Source organism: Anarhichas minor, unplaced genomic scaffold (assembly GCF_050575085.1).
Source record: "Anarhichas minor isolate MPS153535 unplaced genomic scaffold, ASM5057508v1 ptg000058l, whole genome shotgun sequence".
In the NCBI taxonomy this organism is placed as follows: Eukaryota; Metazoa; Chordata; class Actinopteri; order Perciformes; family Anarhichadidae; genus Anarhichas; species Anarhichas minor.
In genome coordinates, this window is record NW_027466504.1 from 6883307 (window position 1) to 6905923 (window position 22617).

The 22617-nt window shown below is 42.9% G+C and overlaps 1 protein-coding gene and 1 long non-coding RNA gene across 3 annotated transcripts in view; one reads left to right on the forward strand and one right to left on the reverse strand.

The window, feature by feature from the left end:
- The window catches only part of LOC142932659 (uncharacterized), a 40469-nt gene extending 39530 nt beyond the window's left edge, over positions 1-939 (reverse strand). Inside the window, exon 1 of the long non-coding RNA XR_012947512.1 lies at positions 642-939. This is a non-coding gene — a long non-coding RNA (uncharacterized LOC142932659). The remainder of the gene's footprint in view (positions 1-641) is intronic.
- On the forward strand, positions 922-12708 carry rab11fip2 (RAB11 family interacting protein 2 (class I)). Of its 2 annotated transcripts, XM_076076649.1 has the most exons (7): positions 922-1113; positions 1523-1577; positions 2018-2613; positions 5728-6137; positions 7859-8204; positions 9660-9735; positions 11848-12708. In XM_076076649.1, exons 3-7 carry the CDS (start codon positions 2261-2263, stop codon positions 12070-12072), a joined length of 1410 nt encoding a protein of 469 aa, XP_075932764.1. In that variant the 5' UTR covers positions 922-1113; positions 1523-1577; positions 2018-2260; the 3' UTR covers positions 12073-12708. The 2 variants fall into 2 exon arrangements, with proteins under 2 accessions (XP_075932764.1, XP_075932763.1); XM_076076648.1 differs by lacking the exon at positions 1523-1577.
- The last annotated feature ends 9909 nt before the right edge of the window (positions 12709-22617 follow it).

Below are 22617 nucleotides of genomic sequence, written 5' to 3' on the forward strand. Positions count from 1 at the left end.
ACTGGTTAAAATAGCATCTGTGTGGTGAAAATAAGTTTTTACCTTAAAAAAGCCACTTCACAGTGATACCTATAGCCTACATTTTTTGCCACATCCACATCCTGACAAGGTGACATTGTGCTGTCATCATTCACTTAATGTTGACACCAACAGTTAATGCAAAACATGAGGGGGAGATCCTCAAATGTATTAAATGCTATCTGACTCACATTTTTGTACGGGCTAATATTTCACTAAGCCTCAGCATTTCATTCAGAGATGTACTCTAGATAAATGCAATAATCTCAGTTTGATGGATGGCCCAGGCGGAGCCTCAGGCCGGTGGTGTGTGTACACACTGCACTGCAGAACGATAAAACCAACATGGGCAGGTGTGTTTGGTTAAGATGCACTTGTCAAGTGGGTTGACAAGCATGTCTGTGTTCATTCAAGTGAACCCCTTATCTGCACCTCCATGTCCCACTCATGAGACAAAAGCACTTCCCATGTTTGTATGATTTACCTCTCTCAAGTAAAGTGCACACCCCCCCCCCCCCCCCCCCCCCCCCCCTCCCCGAGCACACACACACACACACACACATATATAAATATAACCATATCTCACAGAGGAGAAAATAATTTGCATAGCCTCTCATTCCTACCTGTGCAGCATACCCACAACACAACACCGGCAGCGGGAAAACGTCTTTTCTTCTTCCTCTTCTTCTTTTTCGTGTTTCTTTTCTGTCTTTCTTTCTATTTTTACGTATTGCAATATTTACCACGATTGTTAAATTGTCTTATCAACATTCTAGAAGCTTTGCAGCCGCAGTTTGTAGTGCGCGACCGTGTGTGTGTGTGTGTGCGCGCGAGCGCGTGCCACCACCTTTTTTTTTTTCCCTTGCTTGAACTTCCACCGGGGTGAGGTGGAAGTGACGTCAGACTAGGAAGTAAAGCTCGTCGCTGGCCCGACAGGAGTGAATAGCGATGGATAGCAACAACAGCGGCAGCAGCGACAACTAACACTAGCTGGCGTTTTCCTCAGGAACCGTCGCACGAATGTATTTGTGAAGCCAGACTCCGCTGAGCTGAAGTTCTGAATGTCCTCCTAGTGTCGGAGACGATGACACCGAGGTAAGCAGCTGTGTGTGTGTGTGTGTGTGTGTGTGTGTGTGTGTGTGTGTGTGTGTGTGTGTGTGTGTGTGTGTGTGTGAGAGAGAGAGAGTGAGATGCTCTGTGTGTGCTTGCTAGCTCAGCAGCTAGCCGCACATAGCTAACGTTATTCTGCAAAAATGACAAAGCCTCATGCGGTAATATGGCTTCGTGGTGTTGTTAGGTTGCTTTAATGTTTGAGTAGACCAGCCGTTTAGTTTCATAGCAGTTCGGCTCGTTGTGACAAACCCGAGGATAGATGCTCACTTCAAAGTAAATTCCACCCTAATACAACTCACGTGGCTGTGTCAAATCTGTGATATGCAGCTGAGTTTTCTTATAACGTTAAATTTGTGAATGAAACCTAGTCTCATTTCATATCGAACACCAGAGACACAAACCTTATGGAGGAGTCGACTAGAGATGAAACCTGGTGCTGCTCACAGGTAGTGAAAAGTACACTTTGACACCCACTCTTGCTGCTAGTAACATTACAGTTTCTTATTCTCAGCCCTATATTCAAAAAAAGATGCATTTGGAGAGAAGACATGAAACATCATCCCACTGAGTCCGTTACTAATTCAGTGACAATGGACCAGCACCAAATGTGTCACTGGATGAGATCATCTGTTTCTTGATACTCCAGCGTAGGGAGCATTATTAATAGTTACTGTACTAAATCATACAGCACAATATAACTTCTGTTTTAGTCGTGACATTTCCTGTAATTACTCCGAAATCACGTATTTGTGCAAGTTATTGCTATGAATGCTGACTGAAAACATTAGCCGGCTTAAACCCGATGTTCCCCGTACACCCTCGTGAGTCATGTTATGGTTCTGGGAAAGATGCTAACCCTGTCCTGTTTCTTCCTCTGTTTGTTCAGATGACTCACCGGTGGCTTGGACATCTGTGATTCAACAGAAGATGAGACTTGCTCAGTTTGTCAGACTTGTCATTGCTTGTAATGGTTGCTACTGTCGGCGCACACGCCACACTGACATGGACGGCAAACTATAGTGAACCATGTTTGCTGCTTTTTGCACATCACGCTTCCTAAATACACTAAGTACATAAATTATCATTTAGTTTGTTTTCAATGGCCCTCAGTTGATATCCAGTGCTGACGATGTCACTGGGCGAGCAGTCTCAAAAGTGGTTTCCAACCCATGTCCAAGCCACTGTTCTGCAAGCAACCGGTTTACAGCCCAAGGGCAAAAATGGCACCAACGATGCCTACACCATCATCCAGCTGGGCAAAGAGAAGTACTCGACGTCGGTGGCCGAGAAGACGCTTAGCCCCGTCTGGAAAGAGGAAGCCTCGTTTGAATTACCCGGTTTACTGTTGGAGGGCAACCCAGACGTATATGAACTCTGCCTTATCGTGATGCACCGGTCCTTGGTGGGGATGGACAAGTTCCTGGGTCAGAGGTCCATCAACCTTAATGAAATCTTTGACAACAAGCAACGGAAGAAAACTGAGTAAGTGTCATCTCTCTCTATATCTATATATCTATCTATATATATATATATAGTAGCTCTAAAGTCCAAGTTCTCACCTCAAGGCACGCTGTTTCACAGCAAGCCATTCATTTTATATTTACATCTGTTACTGTTTCACTCTTCTGCCCGGAGGTTTCGAGCAGAATGTGCAAAAGAAAATGTGCGGAACCGCCCATACAAAATGCCAAATCCTCAAAAAATGTTCTTTGTGTTCATTTTAAGCCAACATGAAGTTAAAATGAAAAATCTAATTCAAGAGTCTCTAAAGGGCTGATATTGATACTATTAATCATCCATCTGTTCTCCATACGGTCACAGATGAGTGTGTTGTGTGTGTGGTACATTTCAGACGTCTTCAACAGCACATGTTCAGTGTCTGAGCTCGTTTGTATGCAGTACTCTTATAGCATTCATGTACTTTGCAACTCCAGCTCAGTCATGCTGCTGCTTGACGCCTAGACTTTTGTGAGGAAGTGGAAAATAGTTGCACAACTATTCCAGTCATAAGTGGATTACAGCATGAACTAAAATATTTTTTGTTTCTACACAAGCTTTTGCCATATTAGGTTACACATAACACCAATGTATTGTTTTTTTGTTGTGTGTTATATTTTGTGCTCTGTTCGCAATTAACTCCGTGACCTAACTCCTACACACCACATGATTTAATGATCTATACACTTGTTTTATGACTTCGTTTTATTACACAAACGTGTTTTAATTCAAAGAGCAGCTTTTCTTTTTTTTTTCTTGTAGGTGAACTGCTCTCACAGCTCTTCAGTTTTAAACTATCCAACACAACTACCACAGATGAGTTCTTACATTTGTGCTCAGTTTCTACAGAGTGGTTGAACCTTTCGATATTGTTGACTCTCTACTTGAGGCGCAGCCATGAATTGGCCTCCATTGTTAAAAGATTACTTTTAGCTTAATCACTGACATGGCGAGCAAACAGTTGGCCTAATTGATACTCGCAGAGCTGGCTAAACATGTCTTGTAAGGTACTCCTAGACAATTGTTTTTAAAGGTGTGTGTGAATGTGAGAGTTGCCTTTTTCTCACACTGCCAAATTTACCTGGGTTTGAATCTTGGCCTGTACTGTGTAGAGTTTACTTATTCTCCTGGTGTTTTCATTTTTGTCTTGGGGGGGGGGGAATGCAAGGCAAGGCAAGGCAGGTGAAGTGGAGAGTCTCTAAAGGACTGATATTGATTTGAAAGTGAGTCAGCCCTTTTCTTAACAGCTGGCTCGTCCTGGCGTTTCCTCTTCCCTATGCCTAGTGTGTGCTTAGTTAAGGGTTGTCCCCTTGTGAAATGACTATGAAAGGCTGGAGCAGATAATGCACAAAGGTGGAGTCAGCTACTCTCACATATCACCATAGGTTGAAAAGGCCACATCATATTAGGCTGAACTTGGGGGCGTTGACCCCTACAAGTTCAGCACACACACGTTTATTAACCCCGCATTAAGCAAATAGGAACAGAATTACCAAACTGGATCTGGTGTTAATTAGCTCACTGCACATTTCAACATAGAAAGACATTAGCACACTTCCTCTTTGCCCATCAGTTGGGAGAATCACAATATGTTCTAATCAGTGTGGATGGGTCTTATTTGTTTTAGGAGCCTGAGCCGATGCACCTCGAGGCCGTGCACTTTTTCAGCCAGGGCTCAGTAATGGATATGCTCCCGTTGGTTGTTGGCCTAATCCCACACTGCAGGCGCACTCGACAATGAACGTCCGGGGGCCCTCGATGCCGTACCCACGCTCCACAGCGGGTCCGTGTGCGTCCGCAATGTTTTTGAACCGACATACTGGGGAGGAAAGCCCGTCCTGATATCCGAGTAGGCAGCCCATAATTATCGCACACCTGTGTTTGTTGATTGTGAGGAGTTTCCCAGCGGTCCCGGCCCGAGTGGGAGGATTGTGGCTCCGAGCACAGGGGAGGTTTATCTTGGCCTTGAGACACACGTGAGGTGCCACGGCAGCGGCATGCTGTGGCTGCTGATCAGACTGAGCGCGGCAAGCAGCCTGGGAATCGGACCCGGCAAGGCCTTTCATGACAGGGCTCCTGGGCCACGAGCTAGACGGTTTAGAATAGCGCTCAACAGCTGCGTTTGACAAAAAAACAATACTAACTGATGACGGATATTTTATGCTGGAATTCCAGGGATACTACAAATATCCACATAAATCCAGGAAGAAATATCAGCAATTGCATGAAAACAAAGAAAAACGAATCTGAGCAAAATGTGCCATTTTAAGTCAGTTCAGTTTAACGGGTTAGAACAATGAATTATATTGATCAAACTGCACCATGATGGAGGTGGGCGAGTGCAAAACTCTATTGATGTGACCATAGTTTAGATTGATGTTCCAAACGCAGACAGAATACATTGACCGGCCGTCGTTTCATCCCGACGCTGGCTTCTTAAAGGACATTGTCAGCGGCCCTGTAACACCGAGGATATGTCTCATTAGCATGTATGAACTGTTGAGCTGTCCTGCGACGTGGCTTTGCAATTTCCCAATTGCCGGTCGTTGCATTTCTGAACAAAGGCCAGATTTGTGCAAATGCCACTTTTATTTCGCTCGGAGTGAACGCATAAATCCCATTACTTCCAGTTGAAGAAGCAGAGAGGTTAAACAAATAGGAGCCCAAGAGCGGCCTGAAATGGTCTATATTATTCAGCAGCAGGCTATTCCTTGTGTTCCGTTTTCAAAGAATAATGTTTATCCTCTGAATGATAAATTGTACTCTCACTTGTGTCAAAAAAAAAAAAAAAAAGTTGAAACGATTTAAGCCCCCTGCGTTTGTGTGTAGCTTTTGGATTAGTCTGCTCAAATTAGCCTTTTCAGTGATGTCCACAAAGAGGTAGGTAGAGCACATTAGAAAGAATGTGGGCTGTTTTCTTTTCCCTTTTGTCATTTAGTTTGATAGTGTAAAGACTTTTACCCCACTCTGACTTTGTAAACCTGTCTTCCTGAATTACGTGTAATCAACAAGATGTTTCATGAAATCCTGCTGCTCTTTTATATAAATCGTCTCATTGAATTTTTGCTCTGCCATAAGCGTCCTCCGCTCTCATTGCAGCTGGTACTCCTTGGAGTCCAAGCCGGGGAAGAAGAGGAAAGACCGAGGCCGCATCCAAGTGAGCATCCAGTTCATGAGGAACAACATGACGGCCAGCATGTTCGACCTCTCCATGAAGGAGAAGCCCCGCTCGCCCTTTTCCAAGCTCAAGGACAAAATGAAGGGTCGCAAACACGACGGCGGCGGCTTCAGCGACGCGTCTTCCGCCATCCTGCCGCGCTCCGCCATGTGCGACTCGGAGCCCAACCAGCAGTCCTCTGCACCCGAACCGCAACCCCAGCCTGAAGCCAAGGCCAAGAGGCCGCTGCTCGCCGGGGCCCACAAACTCTCTGCGGCCCATTCCATGTCGGATCTCATCGGGACCCACTTTAGGCCCAAACTGGATTCCATGAACTCCATAGAAGAGAGCGGTGAGGACCAAAAGCTGCTGTCTTTCAGATTTGTTGCAGATGTTTGTTTCATTATTTTTAATTAATAATTTAAGGGGTAATAGGTAAGCTTGTATTGCTGCTTGGCACATGTCTGCATGGACCTGATAGTCAAGTCCTTAGTGATCAGTGAGTCCTTGCTACCTTCTCATATCCTCTTTTTTTTAAGGATGAAGGACGGTGGTACAGGAAACAGACGGGTGTCTCAGCTACGTATTTAAGGATAAAAGGCCTCATTCTGAAGCAATAAAATGACTGAGCAGCATTGTAACGACACTATTTTTCATCGTGGTATGGTGTCTCCTTACACAAAGGTTTAGTTGTCTACCTGGTCTTCATTAAGTATCGTTTGTTTTCTTGTGGGACTGTCGTGCTCTTAACATGGGACGCCGTTGCAGTGTCGCGTGGCCATCAGTAGAGGTCGATGGAAGTCCCAGAGCTATAGGATATAAAGATAGTCACAGTAAAAGCTATTTCAACCTGAAGTAAAGTAGATAGTTACACTGTTTAGATCATTCATGTCCCTTTCTCTCTCTCTGTGTGTGTGTGTGTGTGTGTGTGTGTGTGTGTGTGTGTGTGTGTGTGTGTGTGTGTGTGTGTGTGTGTGTGTGTGTGTGTGTGTGTGTGTGTGTGTGTGTGTGTGTGTGTGTGTGTGTGTGTGTGTGTGTGTGTGTGTGTGTGTGTGTGTGTGTGTGTGTGTGTGTGTGTGTGCGCGTGCTTTATTGATCTCTGATGCTAACCAGTGTAAGAGTGGCCCCCCTCTGTCCTTGACTTGCTGTAGCTGTAATCAATGCAAACAATAGTCACAATTTTCAAAACAATAATACAGAGCTCCAACACAATTGTTGCATTATGATAATGATGTTGTCTGTGCTGAATTGCCGTTGGATGCTCACTTATGCTGTCTGTGTTGTGTAGCAACCAAAAAAAGCTTAAGGATGGACAAGACTGGGCCGGACTGCAATGTCTTTAATCATCGCTAAGAATCTGGTTAATTGGTGAAGGTTATTTCCTAATGAATGTGATACGTTATGGTCATTTTGTGCTGAAGCAGTAAAATTCATACTTTTGCCAGTGGAAGCTTCAAGCAACCAGGCAACTATCAGAATAGTCTGCTATTTAATAAATGTAGAAATAACCAGACAAGTCAATAAATAAGCATTCCTCAACTCACTGGCCGCTCCGCCATGACTGTCCGATCTCTGCTATCTGAGGCAGTTAAATTTTGACTTTATCATGCGTCGTTGTTATTATTCAGATTGGCATGCAGAGGAGAGGAACTTATCCAGAGCTCTGAGGGTGGGAGGGACACAATAGCAGATTTGGAGGGTAGAAATAATACAACAAAATGTCCGTACTGCTCCCAAATAAATGTTCCTTTTGTGGTGTGATTTTAGTTGGAAGAGCCACAAGATCAACTTGGAAATTAACTAAAACAACGCAAATGTTAATTAAGAATGAAGTTCCTTTTATCTGTGTAAAACTGTAACATCAATTTAAAAAAGGGTTCATGAACAGAAAACAAACATTGATCAGTTTGCAATTTACCCGTTCTAATGAAATCAAATCGGTGGTGTTGGCCATTAAAAAGTCAGATTGCATCATCCCAAATTCTGTCACGGGATAATCGCAAAACATTTTTAAAATGTGATTAGTGACGGGTGGATATTAATACGTTGACGTGCTGCGTTTGGTTTTGTCAGGCGGCCCTCACCGGCGTTCCCAGAGCGTGGTGCCAGGCTACCAGGACGGAGAGGCGCACAGTGACCCTTTCACTGGTATCAGTGACACCCTGCCACAGAAGTATGCCACGCTCCCACGCAACCGCAACCCGTTCGAGGGGGAGCACGGGCAGCCGTGGGACCGGGCGGAGCGGAAGGAGAAAAAGGAGAAGGTCAGCCTACTGGAACGCGTGACGGGAAAGAAGGAGGGTCGCAAGACCAACAACGCGGGCCGCTCGGGCAGCTCTGGAGACCTGCGCTCCCCCAACCCCTTCAGCGGAGACTCGCAGGCAGACACCAACCCGTTCATCTCCAGCTACAAAGCCAGGTAGCTTCTTGTTTCTGTCCTCCAGTACACCGCTTAGTCATCTCACGCAACATGTTCCACTTGTTTTCATGAGCGTGAGGGTTTTTTAGGTTGTTTCTGGTTCCCTTATAGACCGTCCATTAATTAATCACCGAGTATACAAAACACTGTTTTTACAAAATACGATTGTCCCGAAGTGGATAACGAAATTTAAAAGATAAAAATGACCATGAATACAAAAGATGTAATATTACACCTTTTCAGAAAATAATTTACCGAGCAAGCATCATTAAAAAAAAAAAGGTTAATTATTAAAAAAAATAATTAGAAAGAATATAATCTGTACCCTTTAAACCAGTTTTTAAACATGGCAGAGTTGAATCTCTTTTGTCTGTCAATATTATGACCCTAACCCTAAATGAGTCAGTTAGCAGTCGACCTCAACACATCCAACCCATCACTATGTCAGTTCTTTGAGATTAAATATAATCCAGGAGACGCTACGAAAATGGCCTCGCGTCCGATTGCTAATTTTTCCCTCTCGGGCTTCGAGCGCCTTATTTATAAATCCAGAATACTTCCCCCTGAGGGAACTACTTCTGTAAATGTCCCTCTGTCTGGCAAACATACATATACAATATATGCTCTTGTTGTTTGATTTGTACATCTCTCATCAATGCGCTTTTATGAAACAAACCGCTGAAAGGCTTTGAATATAAATATAATATAATATAATATTTGTTCTTATACGAGTCCTTCCATGCCTTATTATTTAGCCTCCATGCGCGAGGCTAGAGTCTGCATTCAGCACGTGTGCAGCAGAGGTTCGTCTCACTCTTGATCATAGATCGGCCCCAACACGTGACCTTGCTACCCCATGAGACAAGCACCACAGGATATTGGTTACAGCATTCTCATGAAGTTTCGAATACCTCGTTGATGGAAATCTACCATCTCTCGTTCTGTTGTCGAGTGTTGTTCAGACGTTTCCACCGAGCTGCTTGCGTCTCTTCCCTGTGTTCCATCAGGAGTTGGTGAGCGCCGTGGCTGAGTTCTGGTTTATCGGAGTGGAAGGTGTCATTAGTGGCTCTTTAGAGAGCCCGGCCTTGATAACGAAGCCCTCTGAGCTATAGTAATGAGATCCACTGCAGAGATAGACCACCCAATTAACCACTTATCTCTGTGGGCACCAGTCCATCATCTTTACTGCTTCCTTTGCCGCACTGTAGCTCAGTGGTCATTTATCACACAAAAAAGCGGTTAAAATACATAATTTATTGATGAACTTACTCACAAAAACATGCCATAACGCATGTTTTATTTCTTAATAAGCTACGTGAGTCACCCTAAATATCCAAATGTGCTTTATCAGCACAGGGATGGACACCTGAGAGCCTTTTTATTAGTCGAGTGGCGATAAATATTCACTGTAAAGCCTTCGCGTGAATACTGACTTCCCTTTTGATTGCTTCGCAGTGATAAAAAGTCAAAAGGATATGAAGACATCACGTTTGGCCACAAGAAGAAGAAGGACATCTATGGCAAGAAACCGGTAAGACGCACAGCACAACGCTGCTCGTACACGCGATTGATTTGTTGATCAGTTTTACCTGACAGAAGATTTAAAAAAGAGGAAATGACCCCAGCGGTTGCAGCTGTGTCTTCACTTCCTGTGTCGCGTCGTGCAGATTCTAGATTTTTAATTGTGAACTCTTAACAATTTTTTATTTGACATAGCAGCTGGTGACGTTGATCTCTGAGGCCTCTGAAAATTCAGATTTGCCGTTCAGCTAATTAGCAGCTGCACCCGTCGGTCATCGCGTCTGAGCCGATCATAATTTTGAAGTGGTGTGAAATTTTGGTCACTGAGGTCAGTCATAGTGGTGTGTTGCACTTGTTCTGTAATTGGAGGTTTTTGTTGAGAAAAGACAAAGAAATGTCATTTGTTTTTTCCTTTTTAAAGGACTTTTCTTCACCTTTTTTATATTTTTTATTTTGTTAAAAAAAAAAAATAGCATTCCCAATTGGAAATACAAACGTGTCAAATCTGCACACTATTACGCAGCAAAATTGGTATTTATGAGGGAGCTGTAGCTGAAGTGATGCCTAAATGAGAAAGAGAATGCTGATAATAGCTTTCCTCACCTTTCTTTGTGGGTGTTGAGGGCTGTCGGTATCCACACATGTGGCCCCCCCCCCCCCCCGTGCACGCCGCAGTGCTTTGCAGAAATGGCAGCTCCCATTTCCTGAGCTTCAAGGCCCTAATTAACCACACACGGGGAGGGGGGGGCGAGGGGGGGAAGGGGGCAGTGAGAGATTTCAAAGGACTGAGCTTTTAGATTCTCAAAGCTGAGCTCATTAGAAACTGTAATGACACAACTGGAGAATGCCAAGTGTGCGCCTTATCTTCCCCTCACTACTGATCGCAGAAGAACGGTCATCATTACTTTGCCAATTCATGGTCATTTCCAGGCCTTTGTCACCAGCCACTAAAGCTCCTGATTGTTATGCTGTGCGCGTGTACGAGAGAGAGAGAGAGAGAGAGCGTGTGCACGTACACATGCTTTGTATGTGACACCAACGTCCATATGTCCGTCACTCTCAGATGGCTTAAGTGCAGTATTTCTCGGAGAGATGCCTTTTTTTTGTGTGTGTTGTGCGTGAGGAACAGGTTACCTCGCTCTGTTCTCCATACCCGCCGCGCATTGGACATTTAATCTCGGTGGCAGATATTTCATTTTGGTTGGTGTCGCCCCGCGCTAGCCTCTACGCGGTTAGAAGCGATAAGATACCCGGTAAGCAGCCCCCCCGCCCCCGCCCCGCTCCAGCTCTCCCTCTGCATTGTCTTTACCCGGCAGTTCGAGGCTTGAATGGTGCACGGGAGTGGAAGCTGATAAGTGTGGTATTTTAAACAGGGCGAAGGCTTTGCTGCTCTATCCGTTCGGGGGAGGATGCCCAGCACCGAAGCGATAAAGTGGTCCCTCATTAAAAACGATTACAGCTCCTCTCGTAGCCGCGCAATATGATCCGCACATACCGTACCGCGCCGCTCCGTCCAAAGAGGCTGTCCTCGAAGAGCCACGCTGGGCTTGGGTTGCATCCTTGTTTTGGTATTTATTAGCCTGACCTTTTTAATTGCAGAAATATGCAGCCTGGCATTTCCACCACCTTCAGAACAAAGGTCTTTATTGTTCATACTTTCATGCTTTTATTTGCTTGAAACTAAAGTAAAAGGAGAACAACCTTCTCAAGATGTTAGCTGCTTGCCGGGGTGTCAAGCCTAAGTCCCATTTGAGCAGTTAAACTGCTCTTCAGTCTCTTTCTAAACAGTATTAGATCATAACATCTGCCATGGAAATCATTGACACGTCTGTGCCGAATCCCTCAACAGCAGTCTCGTCTTAAAAACTCTCAATTAGCCTTTATTAGCAACAGGGAACGAGATAAACAGCTGACAGTTAATGTCGCGTGAGGCCAACACGTCTAATTAGTCCCTTTTCTCCACTGCACTGTGAGAGAACTCTGTTATCAGATGCTGACATTTCACATTCGACCATTTCAGTCCACTTTTACAAAGAATATCTACGCAGCATGTGACGATTATGGAGCGTGTGAGATCTGCCGGGGGGTTGAATTGAGCATTTTCCTTGTTTCCCACTTTCAGGAGGCGAAGAAGGAAAGCGTTCTCGCCTACAGCAATCTGTCCTTCGAAGAAGTGGTGCAGGAACTCATCAAGCAGAAAGAAGTGGTGAAGAAGAAGGACGCCCACATCAGGGAGCTGGAGGACTACATCGACAACCTGCTGGTGCGCGTCATGGAGGAGACGCCGAGCATTCTACGGACACCCTACGAGCCCAAAAGGAAGGCGGGTAAACTTAGCAAAAAGTAGAGAGAAGGAAAAACGAATGAAGGTTTAGCTGTAGCTCATGCATCGATATCATGTGGTGAAATCAGTGGGAAGGAACGGGACTGATCAAAGCCAAATGAATCATTCATGTCTTTGCTTTAGGTGCTAGGGATGTAGTTTTGATATACTTTTCTTTTCAATGCGTTGGATATTTTAGTACACGCAGGTGCTTCGCCCTCTTTGTTTGGTACTTAAACAGGATGAGTGAGATTCACGTCAAATTTAGAACCGTTTGCACTTGTGAACCCACAGAAGTCTGTTGCACACGCAGCCAAATTCATGTTCACCAGATGGTCGCGGTAGTAGTTGTGCGCAGGTTGCCGAATATGCGGCCAAACGGTGGATGAGGCGGAGCTGTAGTTGCCGTGTTTACACTCGAGCACAAGTCTCAAACTTGCCACCGATGTTACGAAACACATTTGGCGGAGACCGCGGCAGCTTTGCTTGCGAGCCTCCTCTGTGCTACAGATGTGGACGAACTCTGCTCAGTGATTCATGGGAGTTCTTAGAAAGAGCGGGAGAGAGTTACTGTAAGAAGTTAGTATCTGGGAGTCTGGTTTCTCTCCAGTTTACTGACTCATACATTCTTTTTTTTTTTCTATTAAACGAACAAACGTACATTGCTGTTACTGACTTTTCATTCTCTGCTTTATTTGTGATGACTATCATTGACTATCAAGCTTCTTGGTGATCATTTTACGGACTTTTTAAGTGCAATAATCCCAATTTGCGTGTCTTGCTTTATGTTCTGTTCTTGTTTACATTTTAGTCTCATCTCTCGAGTCGGACTCATCTCTTTAATGTTGATTTGATTCATTGTGTCGCAAACCTCCACGGATTCACCGGCCTTCATCTCCGTCAAATCCAGTTTTTGCTCAAGATTGTGTTCATGGTACCGAGCTGCACATGTGGATATATGCTGAACAATCTTTATTTATAAATGTGTCATAGCTCATTTACATATGAACACTGTTTTAATGTATTTGTAAGGTACTTTATGGTAAAAGCGCTACTTTATCCCGATACCCACCACCCTATCTACTGTATTAACACGGTACAAATCACAGAGGTCTTTTTCATTCATAGGTGTTCACGTATGTGTCGTACTGATAGTTTTTATATGTAATTCCCATCAGCATTAATATCTGTTTACGCATATTAATTGTGTACCGTGCCGCAGTATATTTCAGCTGTTTTTGCATTCTTTATATTGTCAAAACAGTCCAAATTCTAACATTCATATACAGTAAGATAAGTAAATAAAGAGTACTAATGATGATCAGCTCATAATTGATCGAGGTGAACAGCCAATGAGGTCACAAGTATCAGTTTGACGGCACGCGTCAGAAGCTAACTGTCCTCATTTCACAGTGTTCGTGTCATCGCACGTGTCTCCTCAATCAACATATGTTGTTTCCATGTTTAGCTCCTTTTTTAATTCTGTGAATTTATCAGTTTCTACCAAACAAACGTGAACTAAATGACTACTTAAAGATCCATCTCAGAGAGAGGCCTCGCTTTGAATCCCCTGTGCTTAAGCTAGCTGTTGCAGAAGAATCACTCGCTGGTGTTTTAGGTTTACATTCTTGTGTCTTTTTAGTGGAGAGCAGCTTCATGTTCAGTGTTAAAACACACTTTGTATTATAGTACCTTTACTCAGTCTGTTTGTCAGACGATGGTCCACTTTGTCCCTTTTGCCGGTATTGTTTCTGCTATTTGTATCCAGTCTTTTACAATATCTGACCTTTAAACTGTACGATACCAAATCACAGCTGATCTACGGAATGTCAACGGTCCAAAACACGTGTTGATTGAAGGTTTTACTGAATGTTGCACCACATGTACAAATTAATTTCTGCTGCTGTAAAAGTAGTCGCTTTATCCGAAGGGACTTGAAGCCCAAATCTCTACTACTGAATGTATTCTGGTTGGCTTTGAAATACATAATTCTGCAATGTTTAATTATATACAGAACACTGACGAGGCCATTGAACCTTGCTTGCCTTTGAAGTATTTGGTGTATCCAAAGAGATCATTTCAGATGAGTGATTTTATTTTATTTTTTTGTCCCCTTCTCTCTATTAGTCTGACAAAACACCGACATCTTCATTATGAACAAGAAGTTGTCGTCGGTATGTGCGGTTTTGTGCGATGATGTGACACAGACGTTGGGTAACTTCCTTTGTATTGGAGAACGGATTTTTGATCGCATATATGTTGTAAAAGCCAAACACGTTTGAATCTGTTCATAAAATGAAGAGTGTTGTGCGATACTAATTACGATACATGGATAAGAATCTGTTCTCCTCACTGATTGCCTTCCGACATGTGCTGAAGTGTGAACTCTTCATTTTACCGGCTTTACCAGCCGCTTTAACTCGTCTGTGGTTGTAGTTAGCCGCTTGTTCATGGACCTCACCGAGCTCTTAATACTTCCAATGTACATACTGTATAGTCACTTTGTGATATCACTTCACCCCCTTTTCACTTTTTGCACAGTGTTGTTGTGCTGCAAACTGTTTGAACGTGTGCTTCCTGGGGTCAAAGTTGCGAGTTGAGCTAAATGAAATGTCAACAGTGGGAATAAAAAGTGTAAAACGGAAGGAAAAATAATTCACCACCCATCTTGTATTAGAGCTAAACGAACAAACGAACATGCTTTCTGTTAGTTTCCCATGCTAGCACAGCAACGATGGTGGTGCAGTTAGTGTGTAGACGGTGTTGTGCATCAAAGAGTACAACTCAAGAGTATAGAACGGGTGATTTACACTCAGGTCGACATTGAGCCCCTAAGCGCCGCCGCAGTGCTCCGATGATACGATAAGGTCTCAACAGATACATGTTGTACACATTTGGCCCCTGAGGTTATGTAGTTCAAATGAAAAGCGGCGGGTGTGTAGTTCAAATGAATTGATTTAGCATGTCATGTCTTTCAGCTTGATTGCTACGTTTTCTTTATGCTTTGACATAATTCGGTGTTTTGGAAGACGTCAGACTAAAACACAAATCTGAATGAAAAGCATTTTCAAATGGTTTTCTAGCACGGCATTGTAAAAGGGTACATTGCAAAAAAAGAACACGAACAACAACCTGCATCATTATTATATACTTCTTTCTTGCGTATTTGCATAATATTTGTCATCCAATTAATGCCAGTATTTGAATATGCAAAGCACTCAAAAATGCTCTGAGGCAAAAATGTCCTATAAAATTTGGCGATGGCCTGTATCGTAATTTAAATTAATACAGATTGTTTTGCACATGCATTTAAGTATGTTTTGTAAGTGTTTAAGGTGAATGTCCCGTTCCCCCCCCCCAAAAAACAATCCAATACAAACATATGGGGATTTTCTTCCCCCATGTTGACGAAGCATGCGTCGAACCTTCCGATGAAGATGACACGAAGCTCAAGTCGGATCTCCCGGTCCTCCTCTGGCAGTCTCTTAAGTCTTCTGCTGATAATATGATGCTGCTTGCCGTAGGCCACATACAGCTGCCAGACACTAAGACTTAAGCTGCCGCTAAATCCCCTGACGGTGCTTGTAATGTGGCACACAGTTTTTGAAGGCAATGATGGCTGTGTTTATAAAAGATCTCGGCAGTTAGCAGAGCTCCGTTGAGTTTACGGAATTGTGCGGAGTCGGGTGCACAGAGACGCCGAGACAATTCATTTGAGTTGAGTGCCCCAACATGGTGGAGGCCTGAAATGTCATTTTTGATGCGAACATGTTGGTCTGCAGTCAATTAGCACTGAGGCACACCGCCTTGTCATGTGATAAGATTTAAGAAAACGACAAAAAAAACAGTCAATTGGTGTGTTTGGATTCTTGTCACTTCTGCATGTCAATCACAGGTTTCAATTATGTAACACTTTATATTATTGCATCTTCCTGATCTAGAAGCCGTTGGTTCCACTCGATTGGGTTCTTGTACATCAACCCTCATTGCGCTACCTTATTGTGGTGTAGCTAACCACAGTGTGTTGGTTGGTTAACAAAATGTCATCATCTGAGAAGGTAGAGGAGCTTTTTTTTTTGTGTGTGTGGGTTTTATTTTCCCACGATAGCCAATATGCAAGACTTTCATACCCGAATGTGTGTGGACAAGAATGTATGGGTTTTTATTATTGTAGGTCTGGAAACAAACTGGGCTCTAGAAGATGTATGTATTAACAGTATAATACTGTTAATGATGACTGTACATTAAGTGCCAACAGGTGCACTAATTCATGAGGATTGAGTGATGCATTTCTTAAGATTTACACATTCTCATTGTACTAGAGTTTCAAACATTACCTTTTCGATATTATCATCACCCTCATTTTCATCAAATTCCAATGTCCTTTTCAATAAACTCACTGTAAATGAAAACTGCTTTGTTTCACTTTTTTTCAGGCAATAAGATCAAAAGACTCTAAAGACGCAGCAGATCGGGTTAATCAAACTCTGCAGTGCGAGTCTGATGATATTCAGCTGTTCCTTTCCTTTAACACCTGTCCCATCATAAATTAAAAGCCACTCTCAATTAACTCTGATCTCACTGGCAGTTAAGCCACGATTAGTGTTTTTGATTGTGCTGATTTGTGTCAAAGCTTTTGTCCCCCGTCCCCCCCCTCCTCGCTTAAAGGAGCTCTTCCTTTTGTTCTGGAGAAATTCCCATGCCTTCCTGGCAAAAGAGAGAAGTGGCAGCGATTGACAACTGAGAGATTGTTAAAACTCTCCTCGAATTTGCCTACGAGTGCAACAAGTCTGCGTGAAGTCTTTTGGGACCAGAAACACTTGTGTTGTTTACCGGCTGATGCCTTTGTGGCTGCGTTTGCATCCCCGCCACCTAGCAGGTTAAAACATGACCTCTTCCCCCGTCATCTCCAGCTAGTAGTCCCTGAAGAGTCCCCTCATTCACCACGACTACCGCAGCAGCTGCCACAGCACCACCGTTAGAGCTGAAGGTGGAAGATGCATAGCGTTGGTATCCACGGACACCAGGAAAATACAAAATTACTTGCAGCGTAATCCCTTCGGTGAAACAATCTTTGAATGCTGCAGGTGACTGAAATAGTGACGGAACCACCTGTGCCAATTGGATAATTAGGTTCAACTTTGCTTTTTTAATGAGGCTAAATTTAAGTGTCGGTTACATTTGCATGCAGCCATGCTCACAAAGTTCATTTTAAAATAATATCTGGTGACATAATTGGCAGCATCCATCATGATGAATTTTTCATCCTCCTGCGTTAACTTATAGTCTGCCTCGGGAGACACTGAACACAAACGAGTGTGTAATTGGGCTTCATGTAGGTGTCACCTGTTGTATTCATAAGCTAATTGGCACACTCATTGTCATCCTTACGCGTCCATCACCAGATCGAATTTCACAGATCCCAGCTTTGGTACGGGCACGTGTCATCTGGGTGCCTTCTAGATTAAAGCCCATTAGCTCATTGTGCATTATATCATATTGCTGTAATTTGAGGCAAATATCCAACAAATGTGTTGTGTAAGGTTTTGTGGGCGCAGGAGAGCCCAAGCGTGCCAGAGAGGGCCACCCACAGGTCACCTGCACTCCCCTTTAAATATGGATGGGTGTCACAGCAGGGATCAGTGTCACCCCGCACGCGTCTGTGAATGGAAGTGCCCCAGGCGATCGTGAAGAAACTTATATGAGGAGAAATTCAGCAGATGGATGAGGTGTTTTTATGGGGAAAACCAGACCTATTTGGGCAGCTGGCCTGAACTTGTTGGATGATCAGAGGCCAGATGTCAAGGTTAACCCCTCAAACTCCCCAGAGAGTCAGACCCCACCCACACATCCGACGCAGGACTCTTTGTTGGATAGTTAACTCATCTGAATGGGTGCTTGAGATAAATCAGGTGTCAAACGTGCTGCAGATCCCAGCGTTGTGCATTGTATTGATGGTATTGTCTTCCTCTGATAGCTGCCACGCGTCTGGTATCAGGTGGACAAAGCCAGATGACAACCAGAGAAAACAGGGAATCTGTCAACATAGAGCTGCAAACAAGGCTGATGGATACAGACTAGAACCCATATGGCTACAAAAGGGATGTCAATAAAAAGGGTTCATCCTGTACATAAAAGGACATTATGTTTTATGATCCTTACCCGACCCAGTGTACTCAAATCCTGTTGTCACTAACATTGAAAATAAAAGCTTTGTATTTTCTTTCAACCACTGTAAGAGCTTTTATCAAAAGCTCAGATAATTCAAAGACAATTGACAAGACAGTGAATCATTATTAACATAGTCAAAAGTGAGCTGGTCTTAAGGAAATGCATTAGTTGTTACTTATAAAACTTTAAGTATAGTGTTTGCAGATAGTACCAAGTCCAGAACAATACTGTTTTGTCAAACATGTACATCTGAATTGTAGCTTGGTCAAACATTGGACAGCATAAAATACTAATGTGAAGGTATTTCTTGTGCTAAAGAAGGAAATGGTACTACAAAGGAGATGAAGCAGAAAGTGGCCTCAGGACTGTAAGTGTTGTGACAAACCTGCCAGCTCAGTGTGTGGTCATAAATATGTATCAATTTGCTGTCACTTCTCTTTCGGGTGTTTCTGTAAGTATTTCTTTGCGTATTTATGGTGTCACATAACGTTATTTTATTCTTAAGTCAAGTTATCCTATTTAGCGATTCAGTTAGCTAACGCTAGCACATTACATTAGCTAGCTAATTTAGCTACTGTACACAAAAAAGCGAGATACAACACATGTACAAGCACCTAAGTTATTAATACTGATACTGCTGTTCTGCAAAACAACATAATTCTATATCAACCTTTGCACAGTATCCGGCGGTAATGTTAAGGTAACTTTACTGTAATGTTGCTAACAAGCTAGCTAGCTGTCGTCTATATATTAGCTAAGCTAATTAGCTGATAGCTACGGTTGCTATATTGTTTTTGCGTGGATGTTGCTGGTTCGCTAGCTATTAATTAGCTAATTCTGCTATCAAGTTTATTGGCTAAACAAATGAAATATAACTGATTGCAGTTATGTTGGCTTAGTTTTAGATGGCATTAAATATTGATAATGTCATGTAACGTTTACGTCATAATACAGACACTTTAACTATTGGTGAAATGTGAATTGTTGTCTCATTATTGGATAGAGGACAAAACCATGTGAAAAGAAGGGGGAAACTAACGTTAATAGTGGTTAATGGAGTCACTATTTTTATTTTGGTAGATTTTTTTTAGGTTTTTGCTAATGACATTATTGCTAAGTTGCTAGCTAGACTGTAGTTTGCTAATTTTGCTGTTTGAAGACTAAAACAAATTAAAATGAACAAAGCGAGATAATTGGCAAAATAACAGCATTACATAATATTACATGTTTAGTCTACATTGCCTCATGTTATTCTATTGGCTGGAGGTCACAGCAAATATAACTTTGTGTTAAACAGAAGGGGCTAATAAACTAACTTAAACAGTGGTTAATGACCCACTTAATACTTTTAGTTTAGTAACATAATCAGTTTAGCCTTTAATGTGAGCAACAAAAAGAGTAATAATAAAGAATAGTATGAATCCCATACAGTAATTTAACTTATACTCAAGTCATATTTCTCCCTGTGCATTAGACCCTCTTCTAGACCTCCATGTTTTGTGCTCTTTGCAGGCTTGGCTGTTTTGGGGAACAGGTTGAACTCATAGGACCGCAGTGTTTCCTCAGCAAGCTGGTGAGCGACTGGCCTCATTATCACTGTCTGAGCAGCACGTGCCTGGGACTTATCACCTAAAAGCTAGGAAACGTGAGCTGTCGCAAGACCATAGGTTTGCATTTTGTCATTTTTAGCCTCTAATTAGCACCACAACGCGCTTGTCGAGGGATCACTGATTTGAAAGCAGTGAGAAATTCTCATTGATGATCTCATTTTGGTATTATCAACAGTGAGGAATTAAATATAATCATGATCAAGCAGAAGATTGCATGACACTATATTAATAATGGCTCTGGCTTGAACTAGATGTATCCTACATATTTTGTTTTCGTGAATGAAGGAGGTTCAAATTTCCCATATCTAAAAAAACAAAACAGTCCGTATATGTGTATTGTTATTGCTGTGAGTTATTATGCTATGTTCACTTTTTTATTTTAATAGTTTGTGATCATCGCAGCAGGATAACCCAGCAGCAGCCAGGCCGCTCACCGCTTACGTCAAAGCGCAGTTGTAGGTTGCAGTGGATAGATCACATTAGAACTTCACTGCTATAGCTCAGCAAAGCCATGTTAAAACTAGAGTAATACAATCAATCAATCAGTCATCTCCTGACTTCACAGCACAGGAGAGCTCTGCTGGAATGCTGCTAAGCTGCAGATGTACCAGCCAAATTACTCCAGAGGGGAATTACCAGGCCATAAATCCAGACGTCAGGAGGATGGCTGTAGCCTATTTCACGGTAAAAGATCCATGCAACTTGTTTCCATTACCTCCATAAAGACTGTCTCGCTATGCAGGGCTCAAACCTTATCGCCGAGGACGGATCTAAACATGTTTGCATCCAAACACGGCCTCAAATCATAGGGACGTGCAACAAAACATCATGAGAGTCTGCTGTAGTCCTTCACCGTGTCCTGACAGGTCTTTTAAAATGAATGATCTGTTAAATGACAAACTGTGAGAGCAACTAATAATAATGATCTGTTGCTCATTCAAAAACTTCTGTAAATCTGAGGCATGCTGCAGCCTGCAGGGTTTGCCTTTCTCCAGGTAGAAGCTTAGTTATTATTAAGTTATGTGACAGGCTCATTCAGACTAAACATTCTCATCCTCAAGTGTTTCCTGCGTTATCAAGATTTAAAGATTCATCTTCATTACATGTTTATCGGATCTAATGGTTTTAGCAAAACACAGGATCCCTTCACCTATTTTATTTGTGCAATTCTCACGTAAGTAGAAGGCAAACAACCGACACACGCTCTAGTCAACACAACACAGTAACCACTGGCATCAGATCGTTGGCAGGTACTGGGCTTCATTATTGCTAATTAAGATGTATAAATATGCTGTCTGGCACTTGACTTGTCGCTTGCAATGGGACATTTTTTCCATCAAACTCGAAAAGTGCCAAGGTAGACAAGGTGAGGGCACGAGTGCTGGTAGTGGTGCTGCAGTGTGTACTCTGTGGGCACATTTCAGCTCAGCTGGCATACATCTGACTGATGCCTTCAGGTGCCAGCAGCTAAACAAGCCCACGTTTGAGGGGAGCGTGTTGTACATTTGGGCTGAGCGCAGCAAAGTCTGCCAATGTCTTTGAGTGTCTGGCTTCATGGTCCCTCACACAGAGCTCCTTGTTGAGCTGCGCTCTCTGGTCATCTTACAAATGATGGTAGTGGGCAGTTTACAGTCGGAGGCACAGCCAGGGAGGATGTGACATCACAGCACGCCGTACTAATAGAAATGATTACGGTGTTACTGAAGTGACAGCCGATTCAGTCCGCTTGTTGTTTTTGGGCTAAGTGGGACATTTCAGAGAATTAACATCAGTTTTGCCCGCCGTCTTTGGTTACATATCATCTCAATATTTCTTCATTCAAAATATTACATTTCAAATGGAAAACCAAAATGGGAATATAAAAAGGGCTTTGTTTGATTGAGCTTGTGCTAAGCCCCTTTGTATATTGGTGCCACCAAATTGTACTTCGAAGGAGCTGAAGGCCAATTTTGAACGCGAGTACCAGCATAATAGTAAATCTTAGAGAAGCACACTAAAGTCTGCCATCCTGACAGGTCCATGAAGGGCAAGAGAGGACAACTCGACTCGAGGAGAAACTTTTAATTTTATTTATTTAGATTCAATTTTCAATTTGTTATTTTGTGTGAGTTTAAATACTGAGTTTGAGGCAACCCGTCAGCATCTCAATTAGGGACGCTCCTTTCTGTTTCCCCATGGAGGAATTGCGCCAAGGGCAGAGGTCAATGAGCGTAAATCCTGCCAGGAACCACTAGTGAAGACATGTGTGCATCATTTATTTAGATTATTACATACAGTGTTGGGAGAAACAAAAATATATGGCTCTGTCTACTGCTTCTACCACGGAGGTTATCATTTTCATCCCTTTGTCTGTGTGTTGGTAATTGCACATATGCTGTGTGCAACTACATTTAGCAGTCGTGTTTCTGTGTCAACAAAACAGTGTAATACAAGTCCATTCACCAACACTCTGCCTCTCCAGTTTCTACTTGCTATGCATACCAGTTTCAGGGTTGTAGGAAGCATTGAAAATGCGGGTGGGACGATCTAACATCTGGAGGTCCTCCTCCAGAATTTTTTAACAGAATAGATGTCACTTCTCGTTATACATATTAGGATGTAAAATAATAACCAGGCTACGGCTCGGCTGAAAACTTGATGGTAATTATTAACGGAGAGATGTGCATCCCTATTGGCCAGGACGCATGTTCACACGAGACCCTATATGCAGCAGATTAGTGTAATTCCAATGCAAGTGTTCAGATTGTTACTTCCTTTTTTTGCAAAAGCCAGTAAGGTGATAAGATGT

Coding starts and splice junctions, on each gene's coding strand:
- rab11fip2 (XM_076076649.1), top strand. CDS start 2,261: ATGTCACTGGGCGAGCAGTCTCAAAAGTGGTTTCCAACCCATGTCCAA. Junction 6,138..7,858: donor GAACTCCATAGAAGAGAGCG/GTGAGGACCAAA, acceptor TGGTTTTGTCAG/GCGGCCCTCACCGGCGTTCC. Junction 8,205..9,659: donor ATCTCCAGCTACAAAGCCAG/GTAGCTTCTTGT, acceptor ATTGCTTCGCAG/TGATAAAAAGTCAAAAGGAT.